The sequence below is a fragment of the Ascaphus truei genome, chromosome 19, assembly GCF_040206685.1.
Source record: "Ascaphus truei isolate aAscTru1 chromosome 19, aAscTru1.hap1, whole genome shotgun sequence".
Classification (NCBI taxonomy): Eukaryota; Metazoa; Chordata; class Amphibia; order Anura; family Ascaphidae; genus Ascaphus; species Ascaphus truei.
In genome coordinates this window covers 34,303,463-34,324,742 of record NC_134501.1, presented here as the reverse complement: position 1 = coordinate 34,324,742, position 21,280 = coordinate 34,303,463, and the positions used below count along the sequence as shown (strand labels likewise).

Genomic DNA, 21,280 nt, shown 5'->3' with positions numbered 1-21,280 from the left:
GATGTATATGGCGTCTTTACAATCTGTGAGTGCAGTAGTCCTGCTTTATCCTAATGTAAGTCTATGTACATGGATATCTGTTATGCTTACGCTATGTGATATGCAGCCATGTTCAATATGGAGCTGCATGGGTTAACTCTCTCTGGCTAAAGGAGCTGTAATCCCGTCAGAGTTTGGCGTCTTCCTGAAACGCAAATTGGGAGCAAAACCGACGCAGCTTTATGTTTCATGTGTTCAGAATAGCCACAGTGCTATTCATATGCTTCTTTAAGCAAGTGTGTCTTAAGGTGGGTCTTAAAGGTGGATAGAGAGGGTGCTAGTCGGGTATTGAGGGGAAGGGCATTCCAGAGGTGTGGGGCAGTCAGTGAAAAAGGTTTAAGGCGGGAGAAGACTTTAGATACAAAGGGGGTAGAGAGAAGACATCCTTGGGCAGAACGCAAGAGACGGGATGGTGCATAGCATGGAACAAAAATAACAGCGCTTTTCTTCAGCTTACATAAAGTAATGCAAAATAAGCCCTTAGCGGGCGGAGCCCCCTCTGTGCAAAGTCCCGAGAAGCAACTAAGGCCTCGGTCCCGCTGCGCTCGTTGGCGCGGGCGGCGGGTCGCGAGTTCCCCACCAGCAGGGGAATCCTCGCGAGCTGGTCCCGGTCCCCACTGGCTGCACAGAGCACTACACGCTGTAGCGCGTCAGCCGCTGGAGACACCAGAGAATGGTGTTTTCTAGCTTTGACGCGTGACGTGTGTGGCTGTGAGCCAATGGGGAGGGGAGGCTGCGGGAGGAGGAGAGGCTTCGGGGAGCGGCGAGGAGTGTGGAGTGAAAGCAGGTGAGTGCCTTTCTCTGTGTGTGTGTCTGAGTGCCTGTGTGTGTGTGTATGTGTCTGAGTGCGTGAGTGCCTGTCTGTGTGTGTGTGTGCCCGAGTGCCTGCCTCTGTCTGTGTGTGTGTGTGTGTATGAGTGCGTGAGTGCCTGCCTGTGTGTGCGCGCGCGTGTGTGTGTATGAGTGCGTGAGTGCCTGCCTGTGTGTGTGTGTGTGTGTGTGTGTGTGTGTGTGTGTGTGCGCGTATATGAATGAGTGCCTGCGTGTGTGTGTTTAAACTTACCTTCCAGCTCCAGCCCGAGTCCGTGGAGGGAGGGGGGGGAGAGTAGCGGGTCCCTCCGCTCAAGCCACGCCCCCCCTCCCTGTCAAACCGCCCACCTCCCGCCCACCTCCCGATCAAACCTCCCACCTCCCGCCCACCTCCCGATCAAACCTCCCACCTCCCGCCCACCTCCCGCTCCGGCTCCCGCTCCCTACAGACCGCAGATCGCGGTCTGTGTATCTCAGCGCACCGCCTGTCAGCAGCGCAGGTGCGCTGACTCTGGGAGCGGGGCCTTAGCCTAAGCATCAGCAAAAATGTCACAGAAAAACAGACCTTAAATCAGTGTGTCTCCCTGCAGAGCGCCAGAGTATCTTCCTGCAGAGCGCCAGTGTGACTCCCTGCAGAGCGCCAGTGCGTCTCCCTGCAGAGTGCCAGAGTATCTCCCTGCAGAGTGCCAGAGTGTCTCCCTGCAGAGTGCCAGAGTATCTCCCTGCAGAGTGCCAGAGTATCTCCCTGCAGAGTGCCAGTGTCTCCCTGCAGAGTGCCAGAGTATCTCCCTGCAGAGTGCCAGAGTATCTCCCTGCAGAGCGCCAGAGTATCTCCCTGCAGAGCGCCAGAGTATCTCCCTGCAGAGTGCCAGAGTATCTCCCTGCAGAGTGCCAGAGTATCTCCCTGCAGAGTGCCAGAGTATCTCCATGCAGAGTGCCAGAGTGTCTCCCTGCAGAGTGCCAGAGTATCTCCCTGCAGAGTGCCAGAGTATCTACCTGCAGAGCGCCAGAGTATCTCCCTGCATAGCGCCAGAGTATCTTCCTGCAGAGCGCCAGAGTATCTCCCTGCAGAGGGCCAGAGTATCTCCCTGCAGAGCGCCAGAGTGTCTCCCTGCAGAGCGCCAGAGTGTCTCCCTGCAGAGCGCCAGAGTGTCTCCCTGCAGAGCGCCAGAGTGTCTCCCTGCAGAGCGTCAGAGTGTCTCCTTGCAGAGCGCCAGAGTGTCTCCCTGCAGAGCGCCAGAGTGTCTCCCTGCAGAGCGCCAGAGTGTCTCCCTGCAGAGCGCCAGAGCGTCTCCCTGCAGAGCGCCAGTGCGTCTCCCTGCAGAGCGCCAGTGCGTCTCCCTGCAGAGCGCCAGTGCGTCTCCCTGCAGAGCGCCAGTGCGTCTCCCTGCAGAGCGCCAGTGCGTCTCCCTGCAGAGCGCCAGTGCGTCTCCTAGCAGAGCGCCAGTGCGTCTCCCCGCAGAGCGCCAGTGCGTCTCCCCGCAGAGCGCCAGTGCGTCTCCCCGCAGAGCGCCAGTGCGTCTCCCCGCAGAGCGCCAGTGCGTCTCCCTGCTTCAGACCCAGGCATAAGTGAGAAGGTTTTTAAAGCCCCTTAACAAGACAGCTGGGACCTGGCCAATTAAGCCAGCCTTTTTCCAGCTTAGATTAACTAGGTTACTGCTGGACTGCAGACCTAGACATAGGCCTGCCAGGCATAGGACTGGTGTTTTATATTCACCCTGTCACAAGGCCCTCATTCTCTCCCACCTCGACTACTGTAACCTCCTGCTGTCCGGCCTTGCTGCCTCTCACCTGTCTCCCTTACACTCTAGGCCAGGCCTGCCCAACTCGTAAAGTGAGAAGGGCTGAACTGCTCCAAGGAAAAAAAAATTGGGCCGCATCATCATCATCATCATCATCATCATCATCATCATCTCTCCCCCAGAACCCCTCACTATCAACCTTTACGATATTCCCCATCTATCTCATACCCCCATCTCTCCCCCTCACCCACACAATACCCCCCTCCACATCAAACACACAATACCCCCCTCCACATCAAACACACAATACCCCCCTCCACATCAAACACACAATACCCCCCTCCACATCCCCCCAGCCCATTCCATGTCAGCATCCCCTCCATGTCTCCCTCCCCTCAATATGACACTCTCTGTCTCCCTCCCCTCAATATGACACTCTCTGTCTCCCTCCCCTCAATATGACACTCTCTGTCTCCCTCCCCTCAATATGACACTCTCTGTCTCCCTCCCCTCAATATGACACTCTCTCTCTCCCCTGCACCTCACATGTCAGTAGCCCCCCACCCCCCCTCGCATGTCAGCAGCCCCCCACCCGCTCGCATGTCAGCAGCCCCCCACCCCCTCGCATGTCAGCAGCCCCCCACCCCCCTCGCATGTCAGCAGCCCCCCACACCCCCTCGCATGTCAGCAGCCCCCCACCCCCCCTCGCATGTCACACCTCTCTTAGATCAGCACATCCTTCCCGGTACTAAGCCCCGCCCCCAGCATGCTGCTATTAAAAAATTAAAAAATACTCACGGCTGCCGCATCCTCCTCATGCTGCCGCCCCCGCGCACCGCAAAACCCGAGGGGAGGGAGGGGAGGGGAGGGAGGGGAGGGATGAATCGCCGCCATTTAAAAAAAAAAAAATTTCCATTAACTGGCGCCCGGCCGGAGTCACCGCGGGCCGCGCAGAGAGGCCAGGCGGCCCGCGCAGAGAGGCCAGGCGGGCCGCGCAGAGAGGCCAGGCGGGCCGCGCAGAGAGGCCAGGCGGGCCGCGCAGAGAGGCCAGGCGGGCCGCGCAGAGAGGCCAGGCGGGCCGCGCAGAGAGGCCAGGCGGGCCGCGCAGAGAGGCCAGGCGGGCCGCGCAGAGAGGCCAGGCGGGCCGCGCAGAGAGGCCAGGCGGGCCGCGCAGAGAGGCCAGGCGGGCCGCGCAGAGAGGCCAGGCGGGCCGCATGTTGTGCAGGCCTGCTCTAGGCTAAGACTGCTCTCAGAATCACTCTACTCTTTCCTAGATCTGTCTCCGCGTCTTCCCTCATGAAACCCCCTTCCTGGTTTCCGATCAAATCCCGCATCTCACACTCCATTCTCCTGCTCACTTTTAAAGCTTTACATTCTTCTGCCCCTCCTTACACCTCAGCCCTAATTTCTCGTTATGCACCATCCCGACTCTTGCGTTCTGCTCAAGGATGTCTTCTTTCTACCCCCTTTGTATTTAAAGCCCTCTCCCGCCTTAAACCTTTCTCACTGACTGCCCCACACCTCTGGAATGCCCTTCCCCTCAATACCCGACTAGCCCCCTCGCTATCCACCTTTAAAACCCACCTCCTTAACGAAGCATATGAGTAGCTCTGCTCGCTGACACTATCGACTTCATACGTCGAGCTTAGCCCCTTACAGACGCCCTTATAGGACACCATCCTTCTGCCTCTCTAAGTTCTCCCTACTTACTACTTAGATTGTAAGCTCTTCGGGACAGGGACTCCTTTTACTAATGTTACACTGAAGCATTCTTCCCATTATGTGTTATTTGTATTATGTGTTATTTATATAATTTATCACATGTATTACTGCTGGGACGCACTATGTACATGTATTATATTATTATGTCCTGTGTATTACTGCTGTGACACTCTGTACATGTATTATATTATTATGTCCTGTGTATTACTGCTGTGACACGCTATGTACATGGATTATATTATTATGTCCCGTGTATTACTGCTGGGACGCACTATGTACATGGATTATATTATTATATCCCGTGTATTACTGCTGTGACACGCTATGTACATGTATTATATTATTATGTCCCGTGTATTACTGTTGTGACACGCTATGTACATGTATTATATTACTATGTCCCGTGTGTTACTGCTGGGACGCGCTATGTACATGTATTATATTATTATGTCCCGTGTATTACTTCTGTGACATGCTATGTACATGTATTATATTATTATGTCCTGTGTATTACTGCTGTGACACGCTGTGTACATGGATTATATTATTATGTCCTGTGTATTACTGCTGTGACACGCTATGTACATGTATTATATTAATATATCCTGTGTATTACTGCTGTGACACGCTATGTACATGTATTATACTATTATGTCTCGTGTATTACTGCTGTGACATGCTATGTACATGTATTATATTATTATGTCCTGTGTATTACTGCTGTGACACGCTATGTACATGTATTATATTATTATGTCCCGTGTATTACTGCTGTGACACGCTATGTACATGTATTATATTATTACAGTATGTCCTGTGTATTACTGCTGTGACACGCTGTGTACATGTATTATATTATTATGACCTGTGTATTACTGCTGGGACGCCCTATGTACATGTATTATATTAGTATGTCCCGCGTATTACTGCTGTGACACGCTATGTACATGTATTATATTATTATGTCCCGTGTATTACTGCTGTGACACGCTATGTACATGTATTATATTATTATGTCCCGTGTATTACTGCTGTGACACGCTATGTACATATATTATATTATTATGTCCCGTGTATTACTGCTGTGACACGCTATGTACATGGATTATATTACTATGTCCCGCGTATTACTGCTGTGACACGCTATGTACATATATTATATTATTATGTCCTGCGTATTACTGCTGTGACACGCTATGTACATGTATTATATTATGTCCCGTGTATTACTGCTGTGACACGCTATGAACATGTATTATATTATTATGTCCCGTGTATTACTGCTGGGACGCCCTATGTACATCTTATACTATATAATTGAAAGCACTGTATGCCTGCCTGCATGTCCGGTGTCCCTAGGGGAAATCTCATTGGTCCCTTGGCCCGCCCCCGCACACCTCTCATTGGCCTGAGGCGGAGTGACGGGCCAAAGGACACACAGGGACACACACACACACACACACACACACACGGACACGGACACACACACACGGACACGGACACACACACACAATCCCCTCCCGGTGCCCCTCACACTCCCCCGTCAGCTGGACGGCACCTCAACTTCCACCCCCCCCCCCCCCCCACCCTCCCTGTGCCCGAACTTACCCGGAGTCCCGTGTACACACACACACATTCCCACCCCCCCCAAGCTCATCCCCCCCCAAGCTCACCCCCCCCCACCCCCCCAAGCTCACACCCCGGCGCCGCTACAGTCAGCGGGGGAGCGGAGCGAGCGCCCGGGACACACGCGGGGGAGCGGCCACAACACGCGGCCTCCCGCCTCACATCCACGTGAGAGCGGCCGGATGAGTGAGGCAGCGGCCGGATGAGTGAGGCAGCGGCAGGATGAGTGAGGCAGCGGCAGGACGGGTGAGCTCCCCCCCCCCTCCACATGCTACGTGCTGCTCTTGCCCCTCCGCTCCCGGCTCCCCCCTGTCACCGCGTGACAGGCCGCGGGACGTGAGATGGGAGGGGGATGCCCCTCCGCTCCCGGCTCACCCCTGTCACCGCGTAACAGGCCGCGGGACGTGAGATGGGAGGGGGGATGCCCCTCCGGTCCCGGCTCCCCCCTAGGCCGCGGGACGTGAGATGGGAGGGGGGATGCCCCTCCGGTCCCAGCTCCCCCCTAGGCCGCGGGACGTGAGATGGGAGGGGGGATGCCCCTCCGGTCCCGGCTCCCCCCTAGGCCGCGAGACGTGAGATGGGAGGGGGGATGCCCCTCCGGTCCCGGCTCCCCCCTAGGCCGCGGGACGTGAGATGGGAGGGGGGATGCCCCTCCGGTCCCGGCTCCCCCCTGTCACCGCGGGACGTGAGATGGGAGGGGGGATGCCCCTCCGGTCCCCGCTTCACCTTCTCCCCACCGTTGTCCCCGCTGCCTGCGCAGGAGGAGGGGGGGGGGGGAGCGGGTGTTGGTGCTGGTGTGTGTAATTGTGTGAGACTGTGTGTGAGTGTCTGTGACTGTGTGTAAGTGTGTGTGAGTGTCTGTGACTGTGTGTAAGTGTGTGTAAGTGTCTGTGACTGTGTGAAACTGTGTGTAAGTGTCTGTGACTGTGTGTGACAGTGTGTGTAAGTGTTTCACAGTGTGAGAGTGTGTGAGTGTGTGTAAGTCTGTGTAAGTGTCTATGACTGTTTGAAACTGTGAAAGTGTGTGTAAGTGTGTGTGACTGTGTGTGAGTGTGTGTAACTGTCTGTGATTGTCTGTAACTGTGTGTGTGTGTGTGTGTGTGTGTGTGTGTGTGTGTGTGTGTGTGTGTGTGTGTGTGTGTGTGTGTGTGGTGCACTGTGCAGTGTGAGCAATGAGCAGTGTGTCAGTGTGTGCAGTGTGAGCAGTGTGTGTGCAGTGTGCAGTGTGTGTCAGTGTGAGCAGTGTGTGTGCAGTGTGTGCAGTGTGAGCAATGAGCAGTGTGTGTGCACTGTGTGCAGTGTGAGCAATGAGCAGTGTGTCAGTGTGTGCAGTCTGACCAATGAGCAGTGTGTGTGCAGTATGCAGTGTGTGTCAGTCTGAGCAGTGTGTGTGCAGTGTGCAGTGTGACCATTGAGCAGTGTGTGTGCAGTATGCAGTGTGTGTCAGTGTGTGCAGTGTGTGTGCAGTGTGTCAGTGTGAGCAATGAGCTGTGTATGTGTGCAGTGTGAGCAGTGATCAGTGTGTGTGCAGTGTGCAGTGTGTGTCAGTGTGACCAGTGTGTGTGCAGTGTGCAGTGTGTGTCACTGTGAGCTGTGTGTGCGCAGTGTGCGTCAGTGCGACCAATGAGCAGAGTGTGCAGTGTGTGTGTGCAGTGTGCAGTGTGAACAATGAGCAGTGTGTGTCAGTGTGAGCACGGTTCACATCCCGGGCAACGCCGGGTCTCTCAGCTAGTGTATTATATTAGTATGTCCCACGTATTACTGCTGTGACACGCTACACTGGCGACACACTTTATTCGAGCTCGGCTAGTCCCACGAATTCGGGTATACCCGGGTGTATTGAGGTTTGTGACTGTTTTCTGCCCGAGTATATTGGGTTATTTTCTATGCAGGGATTGAAGCATTTTATTCCCGCTGGCTGCAATACTGCACAGTATATATATATATACTGCATTACAATTCATGAATTTATGCCATCTGGTAGACACGCGAAGCATTGCAGCCTATTAAATCCTAATCATTATAATTTAACAAATCAGCCGCCCATCAGCCAGGCATGAACCCAGGCTGGGAAGGCAAACGCAACGGGGCTTGTCAGAGGTGAGGAGCGGCGCATTCCAGGTATCTGCCAGGTACATACCGGGTATTTGCTCGAATAAAGTGTGTCGGTGCAGTATGTCCATGTATTATATTATTATGTCCCGTGTATTACTGCTGTGACACGCTATGTACGTGGATTATATTATTATGTCCCGTGTATTACTGCTGTGACACGCTATGTACATGTATTATATTATTATGTCCCGCGTATTACTGCTGTGACACGCTATGTCCATGTATTATATTATTATGTCCCGTGTATTACTGCTGTGACACGCTATGTACGTGGATTATATTATTATTATGTCCCGTGTATTACTGCTGTGACACGCTATGTACATGGATTATATTATTATGTCCTGTGTATTACTGCTGTGACACGCTATGTACATGTATTATATTATTATGTCCTGTGTATTACTGCTGTGACACGCTATGTACATGGATTATATTATTATGTCCCGTGTGTTACTGCTGTGACGCGCTATGTACATGTATTATATTATTATGTCCCGTGTATTACTGCTGTGACAAGCTATGTACTGTACATGTTTTATATTATTATGTCCCGTGTATTACTGCTGTGACACGCTATGTACATGGATTATATTATTATGTCCTGTGTATTACTGCTGTGACACGCTATGTACATGTATTATATTATTATGTCCCGTGTATTACTGCTGGGACGCCCTATGTACATGTATTATATTAGTATGTCCCGCGTATTACTGCTGTGACACGCTATGTACATGGATTATATTATTATGTCCCGTGTATTACTGCTGTGACACGCTATGTACATGTATTTTATTATTATGTCCTGTGTATTACTGCTGGGACGCCCTATGTACATGTATTATATTAGTATGTCCCACGTATTACTGCTGTGACACGCTATGTACATGTATTATATTATTATGTCCCGTGTATTACTGCTGGGACGCCCTATGTACATGTATTATATCAGTATGTCCCGCGTATTACCGCTGTGACACGCTATGTACTGTACATGTATTATATTTTTATGTCCTGTGTATTACTGCTGTGACACGCTATGTACATGTATTATATTATTATGTCCTGTGTATTACTGCTGTGACACGCTATGTACATGTATTATATTATTATGTCCCGTGTATTACTGCTGTGACACGCTATGTACATGTATTATATTATTATGTCCTGTGTATTACTGCTGTGACACGCTGTGTACATGGATTATATTATTATGTCCTGTGTATTACTGCTGGGACGCCCTATGTACATGTATTATATTAGTATGTCCCGCGTATTACTGCTGTGACACGCTATGTACATGTATTATATTATTATGTCCCGTGTATTACTGCTGTGACACGCTATGTACATGTATTATATTATTATGTCCTGTGTATTACTGCTGTGACACTCTGTACATGGATGGCGCTATAGAAATAAAGCTATGCATTCAATTAATGGGCTCTAGATGATAAATAATGATAAATACGTTTACTAAACATCTTACATAACACAATATTAACCTGTAGCCCAGGTTGCCAGCTAGTCATGGTAAGCGGATGGGGAGTTGAATACTAAGGCCTATTAAGGGGTTAATACAGACCTTTCCAACCTCAATATCCATTTTTTTATAGCGCCATATATTTTTGCTGCTGTAACACCCTCCAGTGAAGCGCGGCCACAGATAACGGAATGTTTATGGCTCACACGCAGTCGCAGGCTAAACGCCCGTAACGACTGGAGTCTGCAATGTAACGCCATATATTCTCCACACTACAGGAATATGAAGGAGAGACCGCTTGCTGCGAGCGCTGCTTTTTACGTTATTAGATCATTATATTATTAGAGCACCTTTCCTGTCTTGCCTTCAAATTCTTTATGGGCAAGCTACCCAGCTACCTGAACAAGCTCCTCACCCCTACCACATGCAGCACTTATCACCTGAGATCAGACTCCAAAAGACTGTTCATGGTCCCAAGGCTCAAAAAAGTATCCGGCCGCTCCTCCTTCTCTTACCGCGCACCCCAAAACTGGAACAACCTACCAGAGACTCTCACATCCACCACCAGTTTAAGTTCTTTCAAATCTAAGGCTGTCTCACATTTTAATGTGGTCTGTAACTGTTTCATACGCCCATAATATATATTTTCTTTAACTGTGCATGCAATGTCTTGTATATAATGTACTGTATACCCTGCTCACTTATGTAACTGTATTTGTAACCATGTATTATTTGTCTTAACTCTATGCCCAGGACATACTTGAAAACGAGAGGTAACTCTCAATGTATTACTTCCTGGTAAAATATTTTAAAAATAAATAATAAATAAATAAATATACATTGTTAGAGCTCAGTATCTCAGGCCTGTGCAGGGTGGGTGCAGGCTGTAACTATGTATATACAATAGCAGGGCTCAGTATCTCAGGCCTGTGCAGGGTGCTGGGTGGGTGCAGGCTGGGTGTGGGTGTAACTATGTATATACACTGGCAGGGCTCAGTATCTCAGGCCTGTGCAGGGTGCTGGGTGGGTGCAGGCTGTGCGTGGCTGTAACTATGCATATACATTGGCAGTGCTCAGTATCTCAGGCCTGTGCAGGGTGCTGGGTGGGTGCAGGCTGTGCGTGGGTGTAACTATGTATATACATTGGCAGTGCTCAGTCTCTCAGGCCCGTGCAGGGTGCTGGGTGGGTGCAGGCTGGGTGCAGGCTGGGTGTGGGTGTAACTATGTATATACACTGGCATGGCTCAGTATCTCAGGCCTGTGCAGGGTGCTGGGTGGGTGCAGGCTGTGCGTGTGTGTAACTATGTATATACATTGGCAGGGCTCAGTATCTCAGGCCTGTGCAGGGTGCTGGGTGGGTGCAGGCTGTGCGTGGGTGTAACTATGTATATACATTGGCAGGGCTCGGTATCTCAGGCCTGTGCAGGGTGCTGGGTGGGTGCAGGCTGGGTGGCTCTAACTATGTATATACATTGGCAGTGCTCAGTATCCAGGCCTGTGCAGGGTGCTGGGTGGGTGCAGGCTGGGTGGGTGTAACTATGTATATACATTGGCAGTGCTCAGTATCTCAGGCCTGTGCAGGGTGCTGGGTGGGTGCAGGCTGGGTGTGGGTGTAACTATGTATATACATTGGCAGTGCTCAGTATCTCAGGCCTGTGCAGGGTGCTGGGTGGGTGCAGGCTGTGCGTGGGTGTAACTATGTATATACATTGGCAGTGCTCAGTATCTCAGGCCTGTGCAGGGTGCTGGGTGGGTGAAGGCTGTGCGTGTGTGTAACTATGTATATACACTGGCAGGGCTCAGTATCTCAGGCCTGTGCAGGGTGCTGGGTGGGTGCAGGATGGGTGTGGGTGTAACTATGTATATACATTGGCAGTGCTCAGTATCTCAGGCCTGTGCAGGGTGCTGGGTGGGTGCAGGCTGGGTGTGGGTGTAACTATGTATATACATTGGCAGTGCTCAGTATCTCAGGCCTGTGCAGGGTGCTGGGTGGGTGCAGGCTGGGTGTGGGTGTGGGTGTAACTATGTATATACATTGGCAGGGCTCAGTATCTCAGGCCTGTGCAGGGTGCTGGGTGGGTGCAGGATGGGTGTGGGTGTAACTATGTATATACATTGGCAGTGCTCAGTATCTCAGGCCTGTGCAGGGTGCTGGGTGGGTGAAGGCTGGGTGTGGGTGTAACTATGTTTATACAATGGCAGTGATCAGTATGTCAGGCCTGTGCAGGGTGCTGGGTGGGTGCAGGCTGGGTGTGGGTGTAACTATGTTTATACAATGGCAGTGCTCAGTATCTCAGGCCTGTGCAGGGTGCTGGGTGGGTGCAGGCTGGGTGTGGGTGTAACTATGTATATACAGTGGCAGGGCTCAGTATCTCTGGCCTGTGCAGGGTGCTGGGTGGGTGCAGGCTGGGTGTGGGTGTAACTATGTATATACAGTGGCAGGGCTCAGCATCTCAGGCCTGTGCATGGTGCTGGGTGGGTGAAGGCTGGGTGTTGGTGTAACTATGTATATACATTGGCAGGGCTCAGTATCTCTGGCCTGTGCAGGGTGCTGGGTGGGTGCAGGCTGGGTGTGGGTGTAACTATGTATATACAGTGGCAGGGCTCAGCATCTCAGGCCTGTGCAGGGTGCTGGGTGGGTGAAGGCTGGGTGTTGGTGTAACTATGTATATACATTGGCAGGGCTCAGTATCTCTGGCCTGTGCAGGGTGCTGGTGGGTGCAGGCTGGGCGTGGGTGTAACTATGTATATACAGTGGCAGGGCTCAGCATCTCAGGCCTGTGCAGGGTGCTGGGTGGGTGAAGGCTGGGTGTTGGTGTAACTATGTATATACATTGGCAGGGCTCAGTATCTCTGGCCTGTGCAGGGTGCTGGGTGGGTGCAGGCTGGGTGTGGGTGTAACTATGTATATAAATTGGCAGGGCTCAGTATCTCTGGCCTGTGCAGGGTGCTGGGTGGGTGCAGGCTGGGTGTGGGTGTAACTATGTATATACATTGGCAGGGCTCAGTATCTCTGGCCTGTGCAGGGTGCTGGGTGGGTGCAGGCTGGGTGTGGGTGTAACTACGTATATACATTGGCAGGGCTCAGTATCTCTGGCCTGTGCAGGGTGCTGGGTGGGTGCAGGCTGGGTGTGGGTGCAACTATGTATATACAGTGGCAGGGCTCAGTATCTCTGGCCTGTGCAGGGTGCTGGGTGGGTGCAGGCTGGGTGTGGGTGCAACTATGTATATACAGTGGCAGGGCTCAGTATCTCTGGCCTGTGCAGGGTGCTGGGTGGGTGCAGGCTGGGTGTGGGTGCAACTATGTATATACAGTGGCAGGGCTCAGTATCTCTGGCCTGTGCAGGGTGCTGGGTGGGTGCAGGCTGGGTGTGGGTGTAACTATGTATATACAGTGGCAGGGCTCAGTATCTCTGGCCTGTGCAGGGTGCTGGGTGGGTGCAGGCTGGGTGTGGGTGTAACTATGTATATACATTGGCAGGGCTCAGTATCTCAGGCCTGTGCAAGGTGCTGGGTGGGTGAAGGCTGGGTGCTGGGTGTAACTACGTATATACATTGGCAGGGCTCAGTATCTCAGGCCTGTGCAGGGTGCTGGGTGGGTGCAGGCTGTGCGTGTGTGTAACTATGTATATACATTGGCAGGGCTCAGTATCTCAGGCCTGTGCAGGGTGCTGGGTGGGTGCAGGCTGGGCGTGGGTGTAACTATGTATATACATTGGCAGTGCTCAGTATCTCAGGCCTGTGCAGGGTGCTGGGTGGGTGCAGGATGGGTGTGGGTGTAACTACGTATATACATTGGTAATGCTCAGTATCCCAGGCCTGTGCAAGGTGCTGGGTGGGTGAAGGCTGGGTGTGGGTGTAACTATGTATATACATTGGCAGGGCTCAGTATCTCAGGCCTGTGCAGGGTGCTGGGTGGGTGCAGGATGGGTGTGGGTGTAACTATGTATATACAGTGGCAGGGCTCAGTATCTCTGGCCTGTGCAGGGTGCTGGGTGGGTGCAGGCTGGGTGTGGGTGTAACTATGTATATACAGTGGCAGGGCTCAGTATCTCTGGCCTGTGCAGGGTGCTGGGTGGGTGCAGGCTGGGTGTGGGTGTAACTATGTATATACATTGTCAGGGCTCAGTATCTCAGGCCTGTGCAGGGTGCTGGGTGGGTGCAGGCTGGGTGTGGGTGTAACTATGTATATACATTGGCAGGGCTCAGTATCTCAGGCCTGTGCAGGGTGCTGGGTGGGTGAAGGCTGTGCGTGGATAGACAGGCAGGAAAATAACAGGAGCCAGATACATACATACTTCCTCCGGTAGCTCTCAATCCTACACTGGGGAGATACTGAACTTGTTACCCATAGTCAAGAATACATTGTCGGTCTCTTGTATAGTTAGTAAAGCCACTTTGGGCTCCTGGATTAGCAATCCGCTATTATGTATGGCACATACCTTCATACCTATACAACTACTGTGGGAATGCACAGATCCCCTTAGCGGTTGGGACGGGCCAAACATACCCGGAGTTACTATGCCGAGAACTCCTATCAAGAGCGTGCTGCATCCTTATCAGTAGCGAGACCAATCGTGGTCCCTTACTACTGGCGTTTACTTAGATCGGGACACGTTTCTAGCTGAAAACAACAACGTGACACAGGAGCGGCTCAGTGAGTAAAGACACTGACTGGCACTGAGTTTGAAGCAGGGGAACCTGGGAGAAGGAGCGGCTCAGTGAGTAAAGACACTGACTGGCACTGAGTTTGAAGCAGGGGAACCTGGTTCAATTCCCGGTGTTGGGTCCTTGTTTCCTTGGGCAAGTCACTTTATGTCCCTGTGCCTCAGGCACCAAAACACATAGATTGTGAGCTCCACGGGGCAGGGACCTGTGCCTGAAAAATGTCTCTGTAAAGTGCTACGTAAAACTAGCAGCGCTATACAAGAACATATTATTATTACATCTTAATACATTTGACTAAACACACAAACCTATTTACAGGACTCACAGCGAGGACCCCCAGTCAAAAGTCTGAAGAACCTGCTTCTATAACATAGGGTGGAGCTATATATACCCTTCTATCCCCATATGGTGACATCACTGCTGACAGGTAGAAAGGGGGAGGAGTTAACCCTGAGTGATCCCACCTAGTTAACCCTTTAAGCCATTAACCCCTTTACAGAATGAGTAGTCCCCAAAGAGGGGTGACACTGATGAGGTCACAGGTGTGTATCTCCGGATCAGGGGGGTCCCCTGTGCTGAAAATAGCGTGGTTCAGCCGTAAACAAAAGAGGGAAATCAACGGGAAAAAATAAAATGAGCCAGGGGAGCTGCTGCTATAACATGAAACAAGGAACATCTTTCCCACTGTTACAGATAACTGAAAATACTCCCGAGATTTCAGAATAACCATCAGCTGGTTTCAAATGATCAGACTTGTTACGGCAATTACATCCTTGTAGTCTTAAGTGGAACTGCAGCTTTAAAGTTGGATAAAGTGAGGTTACCACCAGGGGGTGGCCAACTCCAGTCCTCAAGGGCCACCAACAGGTCAGGTTGTAAGGATATCCCTGCTTCAGCGCAGGTGGCTCAATCAGTTGCTGAGACAGTACCTGGCCTGTTGGAGGCCCTTGAGGACCGGAGTTGGCCACACCTGGGCTCACAGCACGCCCAGTCCCAGACCCACAAATCTCTGATAGGGCTAAGTGACAACGCTGCGTTAACCTGAGACGCCACATTAAGTCTCAACGAGAATCTTCTAATAACACAATGTTACATCGTGTTTTCCCCTCCGCACTGCGGTCACTATCATGGCCGTTACCGCAGAGGGGAACGGGCGCTATGTTAGTTATATCCTGAGTAAAGGACTCGGATATCGGGCGCCCACCCTCTCACAGCGATGTGTCACAGTGACGTGACGCCTTCGCTAATCAGAACAGACGTTGCTGTTACATATTTGTGGATAATTGTTCCCCCCGGGAATGTAACATCCTTTCCTGCTCTACGTGACGTCCCGCTATGAGACCCGAGGTAACGGGGCTCTCTGGATCTGGGGCGCGCTAAAAGGGAAGGGTGTATTTCGGGTGCAGCGGCTCAGAAACGTGCGTGTGAACGGGCTGCTGCCGCAGTGGAAGATTTAGCAAGCTGTGTGCCTTCTTTTTCTAATCTGCATGCGCCCGGAGAAAACGACTCGCTGCTCTTTAAAACTGTCAGGCAAAGCATAAATCCCGAGGAGAGAGATTCCATGTCATAAACAGGAAGCACAACCTCGGAAGGGTGTTCTGCAGCAAGGGAGAAGGTGCTGCTCAGTGAGTAAAGATACTGACTGTAAATGGTGACACTGACTGAAGCAGGGGACTCCTTGTGACCTTGGGTAAGTCACATTATCCCCCTGTGCCTCGTAGGGTTGCCAGGTGTCCAGTATTGAACCAGATTGTCCTGTGTGTGTCCGGTATAACCTCTGTAGACATAGTGACCTGACTGGTTGGGGGGGGCTGTGGAATTTTTGGGGGGGCTGTGGAATTTTCGGATAAGTCACCTGGCAATGCTACTGCCCCAGCACCGACAGAACATAGACTATAAACAATCCTATGTGCTGTACTGTAATTGTGACGCGTTTTGAGTCCCATTGGGAGAAAAGCACTATATGAAATAAAGTTATTATGTGACCATGTAAATGGGAGACTTCCATTGGCAGAGGGAATTCTGGGGATTTCAGGGAGAAATGATCAACATACCCAGATCCAAAGCTCAGTTAAATCACCTAAAGGGACGTTAAGAGTAACGCAAAGGACAATTATATTAACGCCACGACATGCTTTCTCCGGTACAGCATAGCGTTAATTAGAATGGCCGTTACTGATAATGATATGCGGAAGTGCGTGGGGACTTAACGTTAGTTAGGTCAGACCAAAACGCGGTGTCACTCCCATCCAGACAATGAAATGGGGCTTTTGCAGGGTCTATAACACCACAGTTATGGTTGCCAAATTTAAGTTTTTTATAATACGCCCCCCCCCCTCCCACAATACACACACACACAATTCCCCAGCTCCACCACAACACACACTTTTAGTTTTGGGGGAGGCCTCCGGTGCTGCAGGCGGACGGTGGGCCTAACTTCTGATACCGACCGGCATTTGGCAGGTGGTGACTTGGCATAAAGGCTGGGCCGCAGCCGGGGAGAGCTGGGGCCCTGCCTCCAGCAGAGGCCCGACGCGGAAAGCTTGGGCCCAACTTCCAGCTCCGGCCTGGACCGGAGTAACACAATTATACAAAGGTAATGCGACGTCACGCTACAATAACATCATGTTACGCCTATTCTTACGCGATGTTGTTCGGACGTTGTGTTTACATACAATTAGCTTTGGGGATGAGAGTAAATCTCAGAACATAATGTCCGTTCCTATTTTAGGTGACGTCCCTTTACGAGCCGGTGTTTGGTGGACCTGGACCTTGGGATGTAGACCCTCTGGGGCAGGCATCCCCTTTTATATTTGCTGTACTTGTATCATTGTGGAAGGCGCCGCGCGCATTGCTAGGAGTATAGAAGGAAAGCGACGCGTGCAGCACGAGAGAACATTTCTCAGCTACAAAGCGGAAATGCGTCTCTCTGGCCAGTCTGATAAGTATATATTAGAGCAGGGGCGGCCAACTCCAGTCCTCAAGGGCCACCAACAGGTCATGTTTTCGGGATACCCCTGCAGACTGAGCCACCTGTGCTGAAGCAGGGATATCCTGCACATCTGACGTGATGGTGGCCCTTGAGGACTGGAGTTGGCCGCCCGTGCGTTACAGTGTTCGCTACATATACAATGTACACACATATATACAGAGACTCCGAGAGAAATGCTACTCACTGGTACTCGTCTTGTAGAAGTTTCTTGGAGAAAAACTCTTCTACTCCTTCATCCACCTTCGCACACTCTTCGCATTCATTGATCTCAGTATTGTCCCGTATGGCCGGCAGCACCTGGGACACAACAAAGAGCAATTTACTTCTCTGAAATAGGAACTTTGTTGTCTGTAATGAGAAGATTGTGCCGTGAAGCCGCTAGTTTCCCCGCGCTGGGGGAGAGGTTAGTCCCATTCACTTGCAAGGGAATGCTTGTTTATACAGTGTAACAATGGCGTATGTGTCAGGGTTTCACAGCAGGCGCGAAGGAGGTGATGTTTAGAGATGGACACATTATTTGCCCAAATTTGGCATTTTTATTTCATTTTCAAATGTTTACCGACCAGGTAGCATTTGAAAAAAGTCATTTTTTTTGGTATTTTTTTAAATAAAATATTTGAACATTCAAAATGAGAAGATTTGGCCATTTAGAGCAGCTCAGAAGGTAAGAAGCAGTCTCTGTGAGTGTGCCGTGACCCAGAGCAGCTCAGAAGGCCAGAGCAGCTCAGAAGGTAAGAAGCAGTCTCTGTGAGTGTGCCGTGACCCAGAGCAGCTCAGAAGGTAAGAAGCAGTCTCTGTGAGTGTGCCGTGACCCAGAGCAGCTCAGAAGGTAAGAAGCAGTCTCTGTGAGTGTGCCGTGACCCAGAGCAGCTCAGGAGGTAAGAAGCAGTCTCTGTGAGTGTGCCGTGACCCAGAGCAGCTCAGGAGGTAAGAAGCAGTCTCTGTGAGTGTGCCGTGACCCAGAGCAGCTCAGAAGGCCAGAGCAGCTCAGGAGGTAAGAAGCAGTCTCTGTGAGTGTGCCGTGACCCAGAGCAGCTCAGGAGGTAAGAAGCAGTCTCTGTGAGTGTGCCATGACCCAGAGCAGCTCAGGAGGTAAGAAGCAGTCTATGTGAGTGTGCCGTGACCCAGAGCAGCTCAGGAGGTAAGAAGCAGTCTATGTGAGTGTGCCGTGACCCAGAGCAGCTCAGGAGGTAAGAAGCAGTCTATGTGAGTGTGCCGTGACCCAGAGCAGCTCAGGAGGTAAGAAGCAGTCTCTGTGAGTGTGCCGTGACCCAGAGCAGCTCAGAAGGTAAGAAGCAGTCTCTGTGAGTGTGCCGTGACCCAGAGCAGCTCAGGAGGTAAGAAGCAGTCTCTGTGAGTGTGCCGTGACCCAGAGCAGCTCAGGAGGTAAGAAGCAGTCTCTGTGAGTGTGCCGTGACCCAGAGCAGCTCAGAAGGTAAGAAGCAGTCTCTGTGAGTGTGCCGTGACCCAGAGCAGCTCAGAAGGTAAGAAGCAGTCTCTGTGAGTGTGCCGTGACCCAGAGCAGCTCAGAAGGTAAGAAGCAGTCTCTGTGAGTGTGCCGTGACCCAGAGCAGCTCAGAAGGTAAGAAGCAGTCTCTGTGAGTGTGCCGTGACCCAGAGCAGCTCAGAAGGTAAGAAGCAGTCTCTGTGAGTGTGCCGTGACCCAGAGCAGCTCAGAAGGTAAGAAGCAGTCTCTGTGAGTGTGCCGTGACCCAGAGCAGCTCAGAAGGTAAGAAGCAGTCTCTGTGAGTGTGCCGTGACCCAGAGCAGCTCAGAAGGTAAGAAGCAGTCTCTGTGAGTGTGCCGTGACCCAGAGCAGCTCAGAAGGTAAGAAGCAGTCTCTGTGAGTGTGCCGTGACCCAGAGCAGCTCAGAAGGTAAGAAGCAGTCTCTGTGAGTGTGCCGTGACCCAGAGCAGCTCAGAAGGCAAGAAGCAGTCTCTGTGTCTCCGTGTCTGTCCAACCCTTTGATGACGTAGATACCCGAATATGGGTATTTACGTCATGGGGAGGGGGGGGGAGAACGGGGTGGAAATACTATAGGACAATATTCGGTTATCTACGCCGTCCAGTGGGCTGGACTGTATTCAATGTCCTGTCCTATCCAGCCCCTTGATGATGTAGATGACCGAATATGGTCCTACAGCATTCCCCCTGAAGATCTAGATACCTATATTCGGTTATCTACATCATTAAGGGGTTGGACAGACACAGAGACTGCTAGTTACCTTCTGAGCTGCTCTGGGACAGGGCACACTCATCAAGACTGCTTCTGTATCGTAGAAGAGTGCCGTGTATCTCTCCGCAGCTCCTCCAAACTCTTTGGCTTTCACACAGATGGCTCAGAAGGATTAACACTATGGGGCACCCATTCAGAAGCAGGGACCCTGCAGCGTTAACCCTTTGTTTTTCGGTGCCACGATCGTGCGCACTCACCGCACCGTAAGCAACCGTGGCACAGAGAGCAGTAAATCTGGCTACTTCTGCATTTGGAAGGTGACCTCCATATGATCCCTTTTAAAGATTACCAACCTTATTTTTATTTTTTTACTAGTTGTTTTTGATTTGATCTTTTATTTAAAAAAGGGCCTCCAAGGCTAAGTGAGAGAGGTGAGCAGACATATTACCCTTTACTGGTGGTCTGATAGCACCCGAGTGCTCTGGAACTTCTGCATCACCTGATCACTCCTGGAGCAATCACATGGTGCCCAGGCCCTGGATGCCGGAAACGGAAGAGGAGGGGCCTTCTGCTTCTGTTTGGATTGGGCTGGCTGTTCCATTGGAGGAACCAGCCTGATCTGCCTTAGAAGATGAACAAGAGCTCAGGACATAGCTCATAGGGTTGCTAGGTGTCCAGTATTGAACCGGACTGTCCTGTAAAGAATTAGAGGTAATACTGGACATGTATGTGTACATCGGTGTTACCTCTCTGGACATAGTGACCTTACCGGCTTGTGGGGGCCACACGATTTCCCCAAGCAGGGAGAGAGCAGGGCTGCTGCTATGGGGCTGGGCAGCTTCCTCCATTCTGATTGGCTGCATTACCCAGTAGCAGCCAATCAGGAGGTGTCAGGAGCTTGGGGGTGGGGCCAAGGAGAGGAGGACACAGCATGGAGAGGTGTGTGTGTGGCTCGAACGCGTCACATTTGCACCATCAAAGTTCATCTTTCCTGTCTTGCATTCAAATACTTTCTGGGCAAGCTACCCGCCTATCTGAACAAGCTCCTGACCCCTACCACATGCAGCCCTTATCTGAGATCTGACTCCAAAAGACTGTTCATGGTCCCAAGGCTCAGCAAAGTATCCGGCCGCTCTTCCTTCTCTTACCGTGCACCCCAAAACTGGAACAGTCTACCGGACTCTCACAGCCGCCACCAGTCTAAGTTCTTTCAAAACTAAGGCTTTCTCACATTTTAATCTGGTCTGTAACTGTTACATATACGCCTATAATATATATTATCTCTTACTGTGCATGCAATGTCTTGTGTATAAATGAATAACCTGTTCACTTAGGTAACTATGTATTGTAACCATATATCTGTCATCATAACGCTGTGCCCAGGACATACTTGAAAACGAGAGGTAACTCTCAATATATTACTTCCTCGTAAAACATTTTATAAATAAATAAATAATTGTGCCCAGTATTTTTGGAGAAGCCACCTGGCAACCCTACATAGCTGGTGCATCATAAGGACCTCTGCAGGCTGGGCACACGCTGTAACTGGTACATCAGTGGGGCACTGTAAAGGTGATTTGAGTTTAAAAACATAAGTGAGCAAAACAATGGCGAGTATTGTGAAGAAATGTAAAAAACACGCAGAGGGACGGACACCTGTACACGCAGAGGGACGGACACCTGTACACGCAGAGGGACGGACACCTGTACACGCAGAGGGACGGACACCTGTACACGCAGAGGGACGGACACCTGTACACGCAGATGGACGGACACCTGTACACGCAGAGGGACGGACACCTGTACACGCAGAGGGACGGACACCTGTACACGCAGAGGGACGGACACCTGTACACGCAGAGGGACGGACACCTGTACACGCAGAGGGACAGACACCTGTACA

The 21,280-nt window shown here is 51.4% G+C and overlaps 1 protein-coding gene across 1 annotated transcript in view; it reads right to left on the bottom strand.

The window, feature by feature from the left end:
- Positions 1-21,280, bottom strand: part of LOC142470156 (capping protein, Arp2/3 and myosin-I linker protein 2-like) — a 154,497-nt gene that overhangs the window by 86,470 nt on the left and 46,747 nt on the right. Inside the window, exon 3 of the mRNA XM_075577110.1 lies at positions 17,385-17,497. Within this exon, the coding sequence (XP_075433225.1) occupies positions 17,385-17,497 (113 nt within the window). The remainder of the gene's footprint in view (positions 1-17,384; positions 17,498-21,280) is intronic.